This window comes from Carassius carassius, chromosome 34 (genome assembly GCF_963082965.1).
Source record: "Carassius carassius chromosome 34, fCarCar2.1, whole genome shotgun sequence".
NCBI classification, from domain to species: domain Eukaryota; kingdom Metazoa; phylum Chordata; class Actinopteri; order Cypriniformes; family Cyprinidae; genus Carassius; species Carassius carassius.
In genome coordinates this window covers 7650923-7667510 of record NC_081788.1, presented here as the reverse complement: position 1 = coordinate 7667510, position 16588 = coordinate 7650923, and the positions used below count along the sequence as shown (strand labels likewise).

General features: G+C 38.5%; 1 protein-coding gene across 1 annotated transcript; it reads left to right on the top strand.

Annotated features, from left to right (window-relative positions):
* Positions 1 to 437: 437 nt before the first annotated feature.
* LOC132115414 (tubulin beta-1 chain) lies at positions 438 to 3114 on the top strand. Its single transcript, XM_059523879.1, has 4 exons — positions 438 to 594; positions 1510 to 1618; positions 1718 to 1828; positions 1915 to 3114. Exons 1-4 carry the CDS (start codon positions 538 to 540, stop codon positions 2973 to 2975), a joined length of 1338 nt encoding a protein of 445 aa, XP_059379862.1. The 5' UTR covers positions 438 to 537; the 3' UTR covers positions 2976 to 3114.
* The last annotated feature ends 13474 nt before the right edge of the window (positions 3115 to 16588 follow it).

Genomic DNA, 16588 nt, shown 5'->3' with positions numbered 1-16588 from the left:
TTAAAAATTCTACAGAATCTTACATAGTTGTGTATTTATGTTATGATATTTAGCCATTACTTGACTTCTCTAAATATAATTGTACATTTTACTTCCTTCCTGTTATCAAACTGAGCTGCTGAGAGTCTTGGAACGCATAATATTTCTGAAGCATAAACAACCAAGCTTTTGTGTGCGATTTTCAGCTTAATTACAGGACTTGCTTCTCAGCTATGTCAACCATTTTCTTTTCCCTTTTTAAAAAACAAAGTAGCCTACTGCCGTAAAAAAAAAAAAAATCATACGTTGATTTTAAATTTTTGACTGACAGTCGATGAGGGCTAATCGGCATTCTCGGTCTTGACTGTGATTGGGCAGAAGGACATATCTGGGCGGGCTCTTCAAAGACAGCTAATCGCGAGCTGATACATACACGACCCTTGTTTCTGGGGCGGGGACCGTCACTCTATTTATATGGGGGAAGTCTCCGACCCCACCGCCAGTTGAAGAAAGAAAAGGGCTTACCACCTTGTCATATCTTCTACCTTAAGAATAAAAATGAGGGAAATCGTGCATCTTCAAGCCGGACAATGCGGTAACCAGATCGGAGCCAAGGTCTGTTTATTTCTGTAAAACTCATAGTTGTTGGTTTATAATGTAGAGTAACGTTATATAGAAAACTAGCTAACGTACTGCGTTATATTAGATTACTGAGCTATTTGTTAAACGAATCTATTTATATGTTATCTCATGTAACGTTACTGTATTGTGTGCAGTCAATTACGAGTCGCCTAAAGCGGATGATCTGATCTAATCTGAATTAAATTTAGGATAAGCGTTGTGCTTCCTTTTCCGAATGTTTTTTTTAAACGTTTGGTAAAACGAAGACTAGGACATTTAGTAGTTATTCAAGAAATATTTAAATGTTCGTTCCTTCTGTTGGTCCTCACCTGTCTGTCTGGTGTTTCCCTTTGTGAGATTCACTGCACTGCGACAAAAGGAAGTGAAAGATACTTACGGTCTAAACACAGCCATTGCAATTTTTTAAAAAGTTATCATTACAATAAATATTAACAGGATAAGGAAAACTTAGACTTGCTAATTCAAATACATTTATATATATTTAAAAAGAAAAATGGGCCCCAATAAATCGATTAGTTCGTAACGGTGCCGGAAATGGATCTCAGCCAACCGGCGTGCGTGCCGCGCGCGCGAGTTTTGCGCGGGAGGAGTTTAAAGAACGTCTATTGTCTGCAACATTGTAACACATTCTAAACTAATTTAAAATTTAAAAGCGCGCATTAGACGTACAAAGGACTTTGTATCCATTGTATGGAGACAAACAGCATGTTAGTGCGTGTTATTTGAAAAGCATGGTTTTAGAGAAATATTTCAACTCCTATAAATCCACACATTGTTACTTTTAAATCTTTCATGCATGGATATCATTGTCATTAGTTGTTACCTTGTAATTTTTCAGTCAATCCTCTGAATTCCAGTCATTTAATATTATTTATTATTTTTTTTTAGTTCTGGGAGGTTATCAGTGATGAGCATGGTATTGATCCCACCGGCACATACCACGGTGACAGCGACCTCCAGCTCGACAGGATCAATGTCTATTACAACGAGGCATCAGGTATGTCCAAATCAATACTACTAAGTGAGCGCAGATGTTATGGAAAATTTATGAGGGTAAACCATTGTGTCTTTTTAACCACGTTTTGTATTCTCATAGGAGGCAAATATGTGCCCCGTGCCGTGTTGGTGGATTTGGAGCCTGGTACCATGGACTCTGTGCGATCTGGACCATTCGGTCAGGTTTTCAGGCCAGACAACTTTGTTTTTGGTAAGTATTGTTGTTAATTTCATTTAAATGCCATTTAATAAAAAAAAGTAAAACCGTGAAATTAAATACTTTGCCTGTTGCAACAGGTCAGAGTGGTGCTGGAAACAATTGGGCTAAAGGCCACTACACTGAGGGAGCGGAGCTGGTGGACTCCGTCCTGGATGTGGTTCGTAAAGAGGCCGAGAGCTGCGATTGCCTGCAGGGCTTCCAGCTCACCCACTCTCTCGGTGGAGGCACCGGCTCTGGCATGGGCACCCTCCTCATCAGCAAGATCCGTGAAGAGTATCCCGACCGCATCATGAACACCTTCAGTGTGGTGCCCTCGCCCAAAGTGTCTGACACTGTAGTAGAGCCATACAATGCCACGCTGTCGGTCCACCAGCTGGTCGAAAACACAGACGAGACCTACTGTATTGACAATGAAGCTCTGTACGACATTTGCTTCCGCACCCTCAAACTCACCACACCGTCATACGGTGACCTCAACCATCTCGTCTCCGCCACCATGAGTGGAGTCACCACCTGCCTCAGGTTCCCCGGCCAGCTCAACGCAGATCTGCGCAAGCTGGCTGTAAACATGGTGCCCTTCCCTCGCCTCCACTTCTTCATGCCTGGCTTCGCTCCTCTCACCAGCAGGGGGAGCCAGCAGTACCGCTCCCTAACTGTACCGGAGCTCACGCAGCAGATGTTCGACGCCAAGAACATGATGGCCGCGTGCGACCCGCGTCACGGCCGCTACCTCACCGTCGCTGCCATCTTCCGCGGCCGCATGTCCATGAAGGAGGTGGACGAGCAGATGCTCAACGTTCAGAACAAGAACAGCAGCTACTTCGTCGAATGGATCCCCAACAACGTCAAGACAGCCGTCTGCGACATCCCGCCCCGTGGGCTCAAGATGGCCGCCACCTTCATCGGCAACAGCACAGCCATCCAGGAGCTGTTCAAGAGGATCTCAGAGCAGTTCACGGCCATGTTCAGGCGCAAGGCTTTCCTGCATTGGTACACCGGAGAAGGTATGGATGAGATGGAGTTCACTGAGGCTGAGAGCAACATGAACGACCTAGTGTCCGAATACCAGCAGTACCAGGACGCCACCGCAGAGGAGGAGGGCGAGTTTGAGGAGGAGGGAGAGGAAGAGCTGGCTTAAGTCTCTTCATATACGTGTTGTTTTCCAGGCTGTATCATTTTGCTCGTGTACAAGGGAAAAAATATTCAAAGCTCAATTTTCTTTTTCTGTTCTTGCCTCTTGTTTGTACAGATGTCATTAAAAGCTTCTTCTGTTAAAATGTCTCTTCATTTCCTTAATTTTCACTTTGAAAATATGAATGAAATGATCTGAACCCATCCTCATTCTCCACTGGTCACATAAAGTGACAGATCCTTGTCAAACCAGTTGGGATTGCCTCTAGACATCAAATAAACGATCACATGCAGAAAGTTTATTTACGTTACCAGTCTTAAGTTTCAACCGTCACCAATTATATAACCTCCACATATGCAAGTTTTACCATCCTAGTCGTGCATTAAGGCTAGTGCTGATAACATGAAATAAAAATGAATATGACCTTGATAAATATTGGTTAATCCTTTTGAACACTTAAAGTTGTGTAAATTCATCTGAATATGAACCTAGTTATGAACAATATAAACAGGTTTTATATATATATATATACATTATTTTTTTGAAATTTGCTCAATGTTAAAGTTATCAAACTTAATAACATTAATGGGAGTTAGGTAGTGACCAAAAATGTATAATTGGATTAGATCTTGTATTTTTATGTATTCATTCATATGCATATGAAGATCATTGATTCAATGTTCTTTAATAAATTGGTTTGTATAAACAAGGACAATAAGAAAAAAAAAACTAAAGTGTATGTCTAGAAAACTATAGTTTACTAAATTTCTTAAAATATCTAGTTTTATGTTTCACAAAAGAAATATAGTCTTCCAGATTTGGAATGACATGAGAGTGACTAAATGACAGAATATTAATTTTAGAGGGTCTCAAAGGGTCTTTGAGATCATGAGAAATGCATCAGTCATGTGTGTCTACTCTATAGTGTTAACCATGAACATTAGCTTCAGTGTAATAATCAGGTCATCATCGGCTCTTTGGCTGGCATGATTACATCCCTTCAAACTGGAAACAAATGGTGATAACGTGGTGATTATTGGGGGGGGGGGGGGGTGTTCTTAGCAGTTACATAACAATTAGTGAGTGTCAATAGTTTCAAAATTAGTAATAGTCAAAGTCAAAGTCACCTTTATTTATATAGCGCTTTAAACAAAATACATTGCGTCAAAGCAACTGAACAACATTCATTAGGAGAACAGTGTCAATAATGCAAAAATGATAGTTAAAGGCAGTTCATCATTGGATTCAGTTATGTCATCTCTGTTCAGTTAAATAGTGTCTGTTTCTTGATTTGCAATCAAGTCAACGATATCGCTGTAGATGAAGTGACCCCAACTAAGCAAGCCAGAGGCGACAGCGGCAAGGAACCGAAACTCCATCGGTGACAGAATGGAGAAAAAAAACCTTGGGAGAAACCAGGCTCAGTTGGGGGGCCAGTTCTCCTCTGACCAGACGAAACCAGCAGTTCAATTCCAGGCTGCAGCAAAGTCAGATTGTGCAGAAGAATCATCTGTTTCCTGTGGTCTTGTCCTGGTGCTCCTCTGAGACAAGGTCTTTACAGGGGATCTGTATCTGGGGCTCTAGTTGTCCTGGTCTCCGCTGTCTTTCAGGGATGTAGATGTCCTTTCTAGGTGCTGATCCACCATCTGGTCTGGATACGTACTGGATCCGGGTGACTGCAGTGACCCTCTGATCTGGACACAGACTGGATCCGGTGGCCACGAAGACCTCGGAACAAGAGAGAAACAGACAAATATTAGCGTAGATGCCATTCTTCTAATGATGTAGCAAGTACATAGGGTGTTATGGGAAGTGTTTCCGGTTCCGGTTTACCTAATTAATGCAGCCTAAAAATCCTTTAACGGATTTGGATAATAAAAGCATATTAGTATGTTATGTGTATGCCAGGTTAAAGAGATGGGTCTTTAATCTAGATTTAAACTGCAAGAGTGTGTCTGCCTCCCGAACAATGTTAGGCAGGTTATTCCAGAGTTTAGGCGCCAAATAGGAAAAGGATCTGCCGCCCGCAGTTGATTTTGATATTCTAGGTATTATCAAATTGCCTGAGTTTTGAGAACGTAGCGGACGTAGAGGATTATAATGTAAAAGGAGCTCATTCAAATACTGAGGTGCTAAACCATTCAGGGCTTTATAAGTAATAATACTGAAATACGTTATCTTAATCTTACCACAAACCACACAAACGACTCGTGAGTGTCCTTATTACATCTTCTCAGCAGATGGCGCTGTGGTCTCTGTTTCTTCTCGTCCTCCCTCAGCAGAAGCAGAGAGACCAGCAGCAGACCCTCATCACGTGATCTGCAAGATTCTGCTTCTGATAAAACCTGACTGAGAGCAGTACACAATATTAGATATTAACAAAATAATTATAATATAAGTATCCACCTTAATTTTTCAACGCAAAAGTAAGATATTTTCTGCGAATGTGCGAGGTTTCCGAGTGATTAATCGCCAGTAAATAATTAAAAATTGCTTGTGCACTAAACGGTAAAACAAACCAGTGTGTTTGATTACAAAATAAATAAATTATATGATATGATATGATAACAAATGCCGGTTTGCAATATCAGCAGTATATAAGGGACTGTTTTTGTAAAGGTAAAATACTTGGAAGATTACTAAAATAATTGTAAGCCTTCCACATTCGCGCTTACGGTAAAAATAAGGGCGATACTGCAGCACCGTATAGGCTACTTTCTGATTATTTTCCTGTACTTAAGAGATATGATAAAAAAGGAATCATAAGTATGATAACAAAATATGTCCCATGAAGATTAAATAGAAGAAACCGTGAATTTGGTAATTTTTTTTGCTGAAATCATGGCAGGAACCACTTTTATTGGTTCACCTAATCTACATGTTTTACCGGGTTCAGAAGACTGTGTAATGGCTTTATTAATGGCTGCTATATTAAACAATGTCTTTTTTTCCCCATTTGTGCATTTTCTGTGCTTATTTTGCGGGAAAATGGATTTGTTACAGTGCATTACACTAATGGCACAATCTAATGTTCAAAAATATTTAAATGTGCTGTTCCAGATCTGCAGGAAACTTCTTGAAACATCTTGCAAGCCCAGATTTTACTCCAGTATTTTTGAAACACCTGATTCAACTAGCATTGGCGACAATAATAAATCAGAATGATTCAGAATGGAACCAAATGGGTCCTGAGGCTTAACGAGAAGAGACCTCCTGTGAGCTCTCTAAGTCATGTGGGTGCAAAGTGCTCACCCAGAATGGAAACGAGGGTCGAGCAGGACGTTCGGGACATCACGTCCAGGAAAACACGCGGCCAGCAGCAAAAGAAGATGGGAAGCGAGTGAGCAGCTCATCTCCAGTGTGACGCAGAGCGGCCGTGGCACGTGATGGTGCTGGGCCCACCGGGACGCCTGGTTTGGCCGTCACAAAGTGATAAAGTCATATGCCATCAGATCACCTCACGCACCAATGAGTCAGGACTGTTCTGGCCTCGTCCAATCACAGCTTTATCTGACCGTCCCATTATCTGGAATTACAACCATCTGCCCTCAACTGGCAGGTTAATCTACAGTGTCAATGTCAATGACCTTTCTGACCAACCCTTTTCCACTTTTGTTATAATTGGTATGAATAAATGAGTATTGAAGTAATTAAATATTAACATCTCAGTGTTTTTTAGGCATTTTGATTTAGATTATATTATATTAATTTCAGGACTTAGGCCTACTTACCGGGGCCTCCTGGAAGTTTGCGGAGGACCCCTAGCGGTTGCATGAAGAGCTTTTCACTTCCTCTGAATTTTGAAAAATTAAAACCTTGTTTTTTAAAAATCCACTGCAAAACCACTGCATTATTTCTCAGGGTCAATTATGTAAATTTCTATATTAAAATACATTTAGATTTTTTTTTATTAATTTATTGAAAACTTTTATGTGTATATATATATATATATATATGTATGTATATATGTATATATATATATTTGCTTAGGTTGTGATATAGTTGTATAGTTGTAATATAACCCTAATATTCAAGAATTACATAATTACGTAACTTTTTATACACAACTTTTTATACCTTGAAAAGTATATTTAATTATATATATATATATATATATATATATATATATATATATATATATATATAATTTATTCATTTATTTATTGAAAATGATGAGATGCATACCGGTATATGCACATGCATTGCAGAAAACTATATAAAACAGGAATTTAAAGATTGAATTTCTAATAACTTGGCACATGTTTTTACATAAAAATAATATATATAATATAATAATAAAAAAAAGGTTTTTATTCTTTTCTATATCATGGACACTCTTACTTGTCATTGATCTCAGTGTTCTAAGCAACATTCAAGGAAATTAAACCAGTTTACCTGGCAAAAAATTAACTAGCAAATTATTCAAAAGCAAAAATTTCCAGATTATTGCATTACAATAATCCGGTGAAAGGAACTATCAAACTGCAGCACACTGCAGCAAAAGCCCTTCTGCAGATGTGAATCATGACACTACACACAACTAAACAATCAGGATTAGTCAACATCTGACAGAAGGACAGCGTACAACCGAGATTCTCTAATCAGCCAGTGTTTATGAGATTTACATGTGCCTGTTGTTGTTCGGCTCAGACCATATTTAGTTCCCTTGTCTGTAACTGTCATCGGACTCCTGCATGGGTACAACTATAAATACTCCACATGCAGGAGTGTTCAGAAAAGAGTTCGGTGTGTTTGTCTAGAGCTTCCAGAGTAATATCAGGCTACTTTACATTGCAATTGAGCTATACATTATGAAGAGGTATAAACTGTTTTTACAGCTTTTAATTTGGAGGTTCTTCTTAAAATTGAGAAGAATACACTCACTAGCCAATTACTGTGGGTTATGATTCATAAATGATGTCCTCCCACACTGTACTAGAAGTGTCATGCTTTCAAAAAGAATAAATTGTTTTTAAAGTTACAAAAATAAAGAAATACATTAAGAAATTAAGGGAATAAATTATATTTTATAAGAGAAGTCACTGAAGTTTTATTATTATTATTATTTAAGGTTTTAAATGTAAGCAGTGATAATCTTTGGTTTATCATTTGGTTTGTTTCTGATATTTTTGTTTCAATAACTAGAAGTTCTGAGAATTAGTTTGTTTTAATTTAGTAGCAAATGTTGCTTGATAATTAAAAAGTTAATTTCAAATCCTGCAAACAATGCAGACTTAAATCTAAATGTAAAAATAATTATTCAAATACATGGACTCCCAGATTTATACTTAAGTCACATTTTTAAATGTTTGAACATCTTTACATTAGCCTATATAACAAAGTATGAATGCAAATGTCAATTTCCTTAAATAAATATAGTATGAAAAACTTTTCAAGCTTGATAGGCTTCATACGTCCACAAAAATTAACAAAATGAAGTTGCATTTGTTTGCAGCGGCCACTGGCTTTAATATTTTGTAGGCTACTGTATGTTAGACGCCACATTAAATTAAATGCAGATGAACGAGGTTGTGAGGGATAGACAATGGCATGCACTGTAAAGGTCCCAGATCAGGAAATTTTCACAAATTAAAAAAAATAAAATAAATAAATAAATAAATATTGAAATACTTTTCAGGAAAGACGTTTTGTCATCTGAACAATCGCTATGCTCTTTAACATCGCAGTCTACTGAACGTTCTTTAATCTCTTATATCCTCGTTTTTCATTTCTGTCAAGGTTTATAGTCATTAAATAGCCTACTCACATACATATATTGATTAAACATCTTCATATCTGAGGCAGTGCATGCCGTGATTGGATGTTTTTAATTTAAAAGAACCAATAAAATCCTCAAATAAACTCCTCTAACTAGACATCTAATGACCACTAGGGAGCATTGTTATACTTATTTATAATAAGGGCTTCACACTATGGCTTCACATGGCCTGCAAAACCAGTCCAAAGTCTTTGTATTCTTTTGTCAGAAATGATTAGATGCTGCTACCATGTGTGTGAATGATTCACTGAATGCATTTTAAACTGTGATAATTAATGAATCATTAATATTCTGAATATGTAGATCACTCGCAGAGCTTTTCAAGTAGGCTAATTACTATTTAATACAGGGCAGATAAAGACTAGACTGATTTCAAGTGCACTAGTCTGTATTCAGCATGAAACACAATTTTGATATGCTACACTGTGCCTAAATGTTACTAAAACAACTTTATATGATAATTAAAAAATATCTAGTTATTTATTCAACGTTTCAAATTATGTTATATTGTGAAATTTTGCACTGCACATTGTTCTGAAGGGTCCTTTCTGAACTAAACTGGACTCTCTTATTAGTATCTATTTATTAAAACTATTACCTTCCGTATTTAAATGATTTACCCTTATTTGCAAAGTGGCTTAATTATTTTTATTATTTTTTTTTTTGCATATCGTTTTGGAAAATACTGTGAGAGTGCACGACAAAAAGAAGTCATCAGGAGCAAAAGACTGAGAGCAGTCGTCAAATTCATCACTGGTACACTTTAAAACGCTGCGAACAATCAGTGATTATTTTCTCATTTCGGAGCCTCGGTGGTTTACGGCTAATTTTAAAAGGTTTTTAATTTCCTGTGGAGTGTAGGGTGCTCAGATGTGTCGGTGTGTGCGCGCGAGGGACTTGTGTTTCTGTTTTTACAGCGTGCTGTGCTCAGCTCTGGGGTCGTGTGTCATGGAGGATTTTAATACGGAGCTCATTTCCTGCAGCAGCTAAGATAGAGATCAAAGCCTCAGCTTGCTCTCACTGCTGAGTGTGGGACAGTCTGGGAGGTGTGTGGGTCTGCTGCATGTTTAAACCTTGCTCCCCAGCTCTTGTGTCATCAGCTTTCTCTCATATTGGGCTCATATCGTTCATTGTTTTACCTCATGTTAGTACTCTCTCTGCTCTAAATCAGGATAATTCAGTTTCGGGACTGAATGACACAACTGCACCGGCATGTCCTTCTTTATTAGCCTAGATAGACTCTGGCTCAGCGCACTGACTGCAGAACTGCAGGCCTAAAACTGGCTGAATTTTACATAGCAACACTGGGTGGCTTTATATTTTATATATGCCAATATTCTAGTTCATAGAAATCTGAATAAGACAGTGGCATATAGTCTATCGTCATGTAAACAGCACAGGATCTTACAGAATTGCACACAATCTACAGCTCACAAATTGTACCTTTTTATGTGTACAACAGCCGCTCATTGGAGCAATACCAATAAAGGGACAACTTTGGACCTTATTTACCACTTTACATAGAATCTAATGCACCATTTAGGGGTAATGTTATTGAAGACTATATAACATTTTTAAATGCATTGCATAGCTTTAATGATTTTATTGTATGCACCCTTTTTCATTTACTGTGATTTCTGAAATGGGTTAGCAGACATCAATAATATTTTTGTGACACAGAGGGAGGGAAAGAAAGGAGGGTATAAAAGAATGAGCGAGTACACCTCACCGGCTGAGCATGTCTGATTTGATACAGAGAAGAGCAGGGAGTCACTGCAAATAACAGGATGTTTTTATTGTATTGTGCCAATGGCGCCTCCAATTTCCCTCCTCCTCATACACCTATCACTTATTTTAAACCCCTGCCTCTCACAGTTCATCTTTTTTCCCTCTGAAATCACTCTCTTCTTAAATTGGAGTATGGCATTGAACGGAAGAAAAGAGGGGAAATTTTCCTTGTGTCATTACTTTAAAAATAGGGATGAGACAGAAAGAGAAAGAGGGTAATTTAGTGGTTTGAGACTTGCTGCTAGGCTAATGGCCTCACTAGGCCTCAAGCACTAAGCTCAAACAATAGCTAAGTCTTCCTATTGACACATTAAGAGCAGGAACAAGAGAATGAAAGAGAAATGTAATGTTTAAAAGATGAGAAATGGGGAGGTAGTATAAGGGCTAGGCACAGGTCAGCCCAAACATCTGCGATTGAAATACACATAGCACCTGATAGAAAAAGAGCTCTTGCCACGGGAAGCTACTTTGAAACAAACCCCTTGTGAAAAAGAAGTGAGCTTAATTTTACTGAATGTGCACTTGTATTCTTCAAACATACACAGATTAGCTAAAACCGACCATCTGTCTAATATGTTGTTGGGCCTGCTGAGTGGTGGACTCTCCAGACCCCTGAAGGTGTGTAGCGGTCTGACACCAAGACATTAGCAGTAGATCCTTCGTGTCCTTAAGTTGTGAGTTAAGTCGAGCTACCATGGATTGGACTGGTTGGTCCAGCACAGATGTGCAATCATTCCTGAATGTGTGCAGTGTAGCAGTGCACAATATCCTGCTGAAAGAGGCCTCTGCCATCAGGGAATACCATACCATGAAGGGTTTAACTGGTCTGCAATGAAGTTTAGGTCGGTGGCATGTGTCAGACTGATGTCCACACGAATGGCCGGAAACAGGAACATTGTTCAGAGCATGAATGTCCCTCGACAAATTTATCCCACAGTGTGTCCTGGTGCCATTACATCCAAGTAAACGTGATGAAAAAGAAAACAGGATTCATCAGAGCAGATGACCTTCTTCCATCTTCCAAGGTCCAGTTCCATTGCTTGTGTGCCTATTCTAGGGGCTTTCAGCTGTGGACAAGGGTCATCATGGGCACGCTGACCAGTCTGCACCTACACAGACCCATCATTAAAACTGTCTCCACAGACCTTCTACCATCGATGAGTCTTGGATGCCCTACAATCTGTCTCCAGTTTCTGGTTTGACTCTCCACGGACCACTGTTGGTAGGTTCTCACAAATGCTGACCAGGAGCACCTAACAAGTCTCGCAGTTTCACAGTTGGTCTGATACAGTTGTCTGGCCACAACAATTTGTCAAAGCCATTTAGATCTTTGTTCCTGCCCATTTCTCCTGCACCAACACATTGACCATATGAATTACTAGTGTTGGTTCTGAGTCTACCTTGTCAAGTCTGAGTAGAGTACTAGACTTAAACCAACTGATTTTGAGGAGAAGACATTTATTATTTTTATCTGTAGTCTTTTTATCTTAATTTTATGTTTTTACTTTTTTTTTTCATCTTTCATTTTTCACATGATGTGGATTTAAATCCAAGTATCCCAACTTTATAAATTAAACAGACCTTCACATGTGACCTTGTTAGGAGAAAATTTACAATATGCACTTTAGTTATGAGTGATTATAATGTTTTGGCTCATCAGTGTATACTTTTATATCATTAAAAATTATATCATTTTATTATCATTTCATATTATCTGGAAATGAGTCTTAATACGAAAACGCAGTTTGTTGAAGGTGCTTATTTTAGACAAAAATAAAGTTATGTTTCAAGGCTTTTGGACACAGTCCGAATGTTTGTCCAAAGACCTTCACTATTCAGTGTAAATTTGCAAAAGTAAAACTTGCATAAAACTGGACTCTTCCTTGTTCACTCTGGTGTTGACAGTGAGTTGAAGGTGACTGCAGGAGAGCTAACATAGGATTGGTGTGTGCGATTACCCAGCGTCCCACTCCTCTTCACCGGAGCAGCAGGACAGTAGCGGTCATCCAGACGCTCTCTCAGGCCTCCATTACTCTCGCAGTGTGAAGCCAGGCCACTGAATGGAAGAAATTACACTGAATCTTCCAGTCATTTAAAATGCCGAACGCACCTTATGGTCCGATCCCCTCCCAGCATGAAAAGACACAGCTCTTTCTTGGTCGCCAACTATCCTTCTGCCATTCAATCACACACACCGGCCCATACAAAGGACAAGCTTTTTTCTTTGATTATTCTGAAGCACATTAAATGGTCCCGTTTTGTCCCCTACAGCACAGAATTGATGCAAACTGGTGGCATCCCAATTATTGTCTGCTTGCAGGATAAAACTCTCATGCTCTACTACCAAACACACACACACAAAGAGCCCGCCTGGTAGATTGCAGGCATTGATGCTGTACCTTTATATCTGTGGGCCCAGCAGGACCAGCAGTTTGGGTAGTTAAGGGGAAATCGGGGATCCTTTGGTGGAAAAAGCTTTTATTGATCTCCAAACCCTTTATTTTATTATGGACCAGGTTTAACGGAACCTAGGGACATTTTCAGGAGAATCTTTGGCTTGCACAAGCTTCTTGCCACTTGATTTTATAACTGCTAAGGAATGCAAAAAAAAAAGTTTGGCTACAGTTTAGATAAAAACAACAAACAATTTACATACACCATTCACACTGACTAATACAACACATTTGAAATCTTAACACCCAATTAGATGGTACGTTTTTTTGAAAATAGAAAGTGTTAAAATTGTTCATGAAAGACAATGCTAGGCTGTTCTGAGTGCTTGCTAGGTGGTTGCTAAGGTGTTTTGAGTGGTTGCTAGTACGTTGTCAGGGTGTTCTTGATGGTTGCTTTTATTGTTAGTACATTACTATTTAGTGGCTAGGGTGTACTGAGTGGTTGATATGTAGCTGTTGTTTTGAGTGGTTGTGAGTACTTGGCTATGCAATTTCTATGGTTCTAGGTCAAGCAAATTTGCCAAGTAAATCTGATCACTTAGAAAAGTAAAAGCATATCTCACTTTAACAGTTTGCACAATTTGAGATGTCATTCATATCTGTGGGATACATTAGAACTAAGGGTTAGTGGGTTTTGAAAAACTAATAATGCTTGGCTTAACAAACGTCTAAAAAATTTATACATGTTAAACTAATGAGAAATCCCATTAGCAATTATGAGTGCTTCTGTATGTGAAGAGGTTATATAATAATCATCCCGCTCTTTAAGCTGTTAACTCCTAAACACTCCAGCGGGCTTCATGCTGCTTCATTTTTAATAGACAGCAGTACACAATAAGTGTGTCCTCTCAGTTAGCCCACACATCACATGGTCAACACATTTGGCACCACTGACAGTGTTTCAACCTCTGTTTATATATTCTTTCCAAATACTGTTGTCAAAGTATGGTAATGTCATTAAGATGTCACTTGTGAGCAAATCATGTACTTCCATATGGGATTTAAATCCTGCCATGATTCAAAACTGAAAATAAAGTTCTGAAAGGTTGAAACTAAGTGTTCGAAACCTCAAAATCTTACAAAAAAAAAAGTTTTGTCGAAAAATAAGATTTGCAAGCTTGCAAAATGTAAAAAAATAAAAATATCTCTGCAAACATGATGTTGTTTTTGAGATTTCCTTCTTCAGAACTGCAACATTTTTTTTTACGATGTTGCGTAAATAATTTTTTAGAGTTTCAAATTTATCAGTGTTCTCCCACTGTATTAGATTGTTTTCCAGGTTTGAAACCTTGTAAATGGTGATCTGAAAACTGGTGTGCGAATGTGTGAAAATGTTTTTTGAAACTCTGAAAACAGAGCTTTGCAGGCTTGCAAAGTGGTAAAAAAAATCTCTTCAAACATAATTTTGTTTTTGAGTTTTCCTTCTTCAGAAGTGCAACACTGTTTTTTATGGTGTTGTGCAATCATTTTTTCGGAGTTTCTAATTTTTGTCACTGTTCTCCCATTGTATAGTTTGCTTTCAAGATTTGAAACCTTGTAAATAGTGATCTGAAAACTGGTGTGCGAATAGGTGAAAAAAAGTTTTGAAACTATGAAAACTGAGGTTCGAAAGGGCGAAACTTATTACATTACAGTACATTTGCACTCCTATTGCAGACAATTTTTTCAAAGCTGAGTTTACAAGACCCACTTTGCGGAGATACGCCCACACAGTTGCGAGCTTGCGACTCACATGATTTGTGGCAGCGTTGTCACGCAGCTCTGCTCTGAAACTCTGAAACACAGACTGAGCGAAAATGAAGCTTCGCAACCTCGCAACTAAAAAAAAACCTGGAGGGAGGCCTTCTGCTCTTGGCCAATGCTTTGCTGTCTGTTGACGTACAGTCCAATCACAAGTCGCATTTACTGGAAAGGTGGGATTGACCGACTGCTCTGCCAATGACAAAAGCGCACAGGATACGCAAAATAAACGGTCCTAAAATGTAAAAAAGGTTACCAACTTGTCGCGGGAATTCACCGTACAATTGCCGGTTTCCACTGAGTTTACCACTGATAGGCCGGCGGTGCATCGGTATATACGTACGCTCAGCTCACGCAGCGAACAACTCACTTTCCTCAACTCAGTTTCTTTTTTGGGGGGCGGGGGGTTGGTCCTGTAGCGAATTTCACATAATGATTACAAATTACAAAATCATAATTTTTAAAAAGGTTTTATTGAAAAAATGTGCCTTATTAAATGAAATGTTATTTATAAGCTTTTTTTTCCTTCTGGGGCCTGAAATTGATTAATTTTGGTAAATATTTAGCTAAATGTGTTTTTTTTGTGCTGGTAGGCTAGTGCTGGCACCTTGTCTGGTTTAACAAAATTATGTTTGAAGAGATTTATTTTTTTTACCACTTTGCAAGCCTGCAAAGGTCTGTTTTCAGAGTTTCAAAAAACATTTTCACGCATTCGCACACCAGTCTTCAGATCACCATTTACAAGGTTTCAAACCTGGAAAACAATCTAATACAGTGGGAGAACACTGACAAATTTGAAACTGAGATATTTTTATTTTTTTACACTTTGCAAGCTTGCAAATCTTATTTTTCGATCTTGCAAAACTTTTTTTTGTAAGATTTTGAGTTTTCGAACACTTAGTTTCAACCTTTCTGAACTTTATTTTCAGTTTTAAATCATGGCAGGATTTAAATCCCATACTTCCAGGGGGAGTCCGGCTCCAAGTGGTGAGAAAGTAATTTTTGAATGAGATGAATGGGAATGCTAACGGATAGCTTTCTCCAGGTATTGCATGCTTAGATCAAACTCTCAACCTGTTTCCCATGTGAAACAGAAGCTGCATGAGCTGTCTGTTAACATGATGGAGTGATAAGAGTTAGAGAGGCGAACAGGAAACTCACACTGGTTGTTAGATGGTGATAAGATGACAGCAATCCGAAAATTACAGCCAGCAATAAGGACTCCACGAAGATTTCCATTAGATTGTTCAAAGACATTTTTTACTCTAAAACTGTGAGAAAAGCAAAGCCCTAAATCTAAACAAGTTGTGTTTCAAATTTGAAGATAATATTTAAAAAACAAAAATTTCTTTCACTGAGATTTTGCTTGGGCAAAGTAGATTAGAATTGAATAGAGTTAGAATAGTGAGTGCTAAAGTTAGAGGGTCAAATAAAGATGGAAGAGATGTGTTTTAAGCCGATTCTTGAAGATGGCTAAGGACTCAGCTGCTCGGATTGAGTTGGGGAGGTCATTACACCAGGAGGGAATATTTAATGTAAAAATCTGTAAAAGTGACTTTGTGCTTCTTTGGGATGGCACAATCAAACAATGTTCACTTGCAGAACGCAAGCTTCTAGATGGCACATAAATCTGAAGTAATACATTTAGGTATACGGGTGCAGGGCCAGTGGTGGTTTTGTAGGCAAACATCAATGCCTTGAATTTTATGCGAGCATCTATTGGTAGCCAGTGCAAATTGATAAACAGAGGTGTGACGTGTATTCTTTTTGGCTCATTAAAAATGAATCTTGCTGCCACGTTCTGGATTAATTGTAAAGGTTTGATAGAATTGGCTGGAAGACCTGCCAAGAGGGCATTG

Bases quoted from the DNA above. Each gene is read 5' to 3' on its own strand.
- LOC132115414 (XM_059523879.1), top strand. From the start codon at position 538: ATGAGGGAAATCGTGCATCTTCAAGCCGGACAATGCGGTAACCAGATC. The intron at 595-1,509 runs GTCTGTTTATTT...ATTTTTTTTTAG, and splicing joins GTAACCAGATCGGAGCCAAG to TTCTGGGAGGTTATCAGTGA. The intron at 1,829-1,914 runs GTAAGTATTGTT...CTGTTGCAACAG, and splicing joins GCCAGACAACTTTGTTTTTG to GTCAGAGTGGTGCTGGAAAC.